This window comes from Alligator sinensis, unplaced genomic scaffold, assembly GCF_000455745.1.
Source record: "Alligator sinensis unplaced genomic scaffold, ASM45574v1 scaffold885_1, whole genome shotgun sequence".
In the NCBI taxonomy this organism is placed as follows: Eukaryota; Metazoa; Chordata; order Crocodylia; family Alligatoridae; genus Alligator; species Alligator sinensis.
The window spans coordinates 1,202,966-1,205,345 of record NW_005842056.1 but is presented as its reverse complement, the minus strand read 5'-3'; the positions used below and the strand labels follow the sequence as shown (position 1 = coordinate 1,205,345).

The following is a 2,380-nucleotide window of genomic DNA, read 5'->3' as shown; positions in this document are numbered from 1 at the left end:
TCCCATGGGACTGATGAAAGACTGACGCAAAGTACCTATTTAATAGGTTGGCTTTTTCCTGGGCGTCAGTTGTCAGTTGTCAGTTGCCCCATCTGGGTCAGCAGGGGTCCAATGTTGCCCCTGCTTTTCCTCCGGCTCCCCACACATCTGAAAAAGGACTTCTTATTGTCCTTGATGCTCAAAGCTAGCTGGAGTTCAGTTGCAGCCTTGGCTTTCCTGGTCTGCTCCCTACAGGACCGGACCAGTGCAGAATAATCCTCCTTGGAGGTGACTCCCATCCTCCATCCTTTGTAGGCCTTTCTTTTTAGCCTCAGGAGATCTGCTAGGTCCCTGGAGACCCAGGGGGGCTGCTGTGCCCTCTTGCTGCCTTTTCCTCCGAGTAGGGTGTCTGTGTAAACTTGTCATCTTCCCGCTGTTTCATAACAAGGGTTCAGGATAAGAATCTGCCCAGACACTTCCCTTTTGAGAGCTGAAGACAGGAGACCTGCCCTAGAAACCAGCCAGATTTACTTGCTGTTACAGTCTCTGTAGTTGCACCTGATTGCCTGTTTACAGTATATCAGCCTGGCATAGCTCTCAGCTGGCTCTACATGGGCAGTCTAGTTCCCCTGCCTTCCATGGTGATTTATGGGTGTTGCTAAGGACAGGCCTACTACCTAACTGAATACACAAATTGTACAGGTGCAGTCACTAACCCAGTGGTGGTGTTTTTTTGGGGGGAGGCTTAATGCTTATTTGAAGTAGTGAATCAGAATGCCCTGTGTTTTCCTTTAAGGTGGGTGTTTGGGGCTAAATTCACCCTTGGTCCAAACTCCCTGAAGCCAACAGGCCTGCAGGAGGTATGTGTTTGGTTGGCTAGCTTGTATTCCACTAACTATAAAGACTTGGGACTCCCAGTATTTTTGCAGTCCTCTTTGCTCTCCATTGTGGGATAGATGCTGAAGGAGCTGATGTGCAGGCCAGTGCTTTCACAGGGGTATTCTCAACTTATCTTCCTAGGCTGTATACTGTGTTGAGAAACTGGGCATCCCAATGGAGAAGGTGAACCCCCTTGGAGGAGCAATCGCACTGGGACACCCTCTGGGCTGCACTGGAGCTCGTCAAGTTGTCACTTTGCTCAATGAATTGAAGCGCAGGGGGAAAAGGTGAGTGTTAAAGACCTGTAAGTGCCCCCCTGCTTCAGAGTAGCTGCATGTTTGCCTCTGTGGTGTGGCAACACGGAGCCTTTGATACACCCTGTTCTAAGAAATGGGACATTTTCTGTGCCTCTCAACTAGCACGGAGGAGAGGAGGGGCTGGCAGGCTGCAAACTGCTCAGTGAGTTGAGTAAGAGCAATTTGGATCTCTTCAGCTGAAGCAGAGATACTTGAATGTAGCATCTTGGCAGATTTCCATAGAGCTTGTTTTTCCACAAAGCCTGGATGGCAGCAGAAGAGTCTCAACATTGACCTGGAGGAGATAGTAGCTTAGCCCTCTTCAGGGAGGAGGGCAGCCTGCTGAGAATATTTTGCACTAACCTGATTCCCCGTTACCACAGCAAAGGCTTCTTCCTTGCTGTGATAACCTGAACCAAGGCAGAATTGCCCCATCTCAGACCCTCTTGTTGGCTATCCCTGGCTTAGGACCTGGGAAGGAATGACTGCTCCTGTATCAGCTCTTGTGCCTTGTGGCCAGTTGAAAGAGCCATGGGTAGCTCAAGTTTATCTCCTCTGACATTTTTCTTGGCCGGTTTAGAACTGGAGCTGTTTTTCTAACGATTTGACTCCTTTGTTCTGTTCCAGAGCATACGGTGTGGTGTCCATGTGCATTGGAACCGGTATGGGAGCTGCTGCAGTGTTTGAATACCCAGGCAACTAAATTCCAGCGCACACAAAAACAAGGCGGTTCTAATTCTTCTCTTTCTCCAGTGATAGTGAATCATTTGCACTAAAAACATAAAACTGGATCAGGAATGTACATAATAGAACTACTGATTGCAGGCACTAACTATCAAATAGTGGAACTAATACAGGCAAGGACCGTTGTGATCCTGGGTGTGGGGGTTGCAGAGTGAAAGAGATGGGGCTGGTGGCTGCTTCCAAGTGAAGCTCTACTCATGGCAGTGAGCTCAGACAAATTCACTTTGATTTCACAGATACAGGCCCTGATATACTAGCATCCTGCTAGTTGTATAAAATCACTGGCATGGAACTGAGGGATCAGGCTGCAATTCAGAAAGCTTGAGTTCACAGGGGTCTTTACTTCTTGTTACAGAAAAAGTCTGGGCTCTTGTAAGGTAAAATCAAAATGCTGGTGCATGTGGGCAACTTTTTCCAGATAATTTATACCTATTTTTATTGAACTGATTAAGTTGTAAAGAACCCCGGGGGGGGGGGGGGGG

The 2,380-nt window shown here is 48.2% G+C and overlaps 1 protein-coding gene across 2 annotated transcripts in view; it reads left to right on the top strand.

The window, feature by feature from the left end:
- ACAA1 (acetyl-CoA acyltransferase 1) overlaps window positions 1–2,374 on the top strand; it is a 14,467-nt gene extending 12,093 nt beyond the window's left edge. For both annotated transcript variants that reach the window (XM_006022951.3, XM_025203380.1), the window contains 2 exons: window positions 1,000–1,145; window positions 1,782–2,374. In XM_006022951.3, coding sequence (XP_006023013.3) covers window positions 1,000–1,145; window positions 1,782–1,857 — 222 coding nt within the window. In that variant the 3' untranslated portion in view covers window positions 1,858–2,374. The remainder of the gene's footprint in view (window positions 1–999; window positions 1,146–1,781) is intronic.
- Window positions 2,375–2,380: the final 6 nt, after the last annotated feature.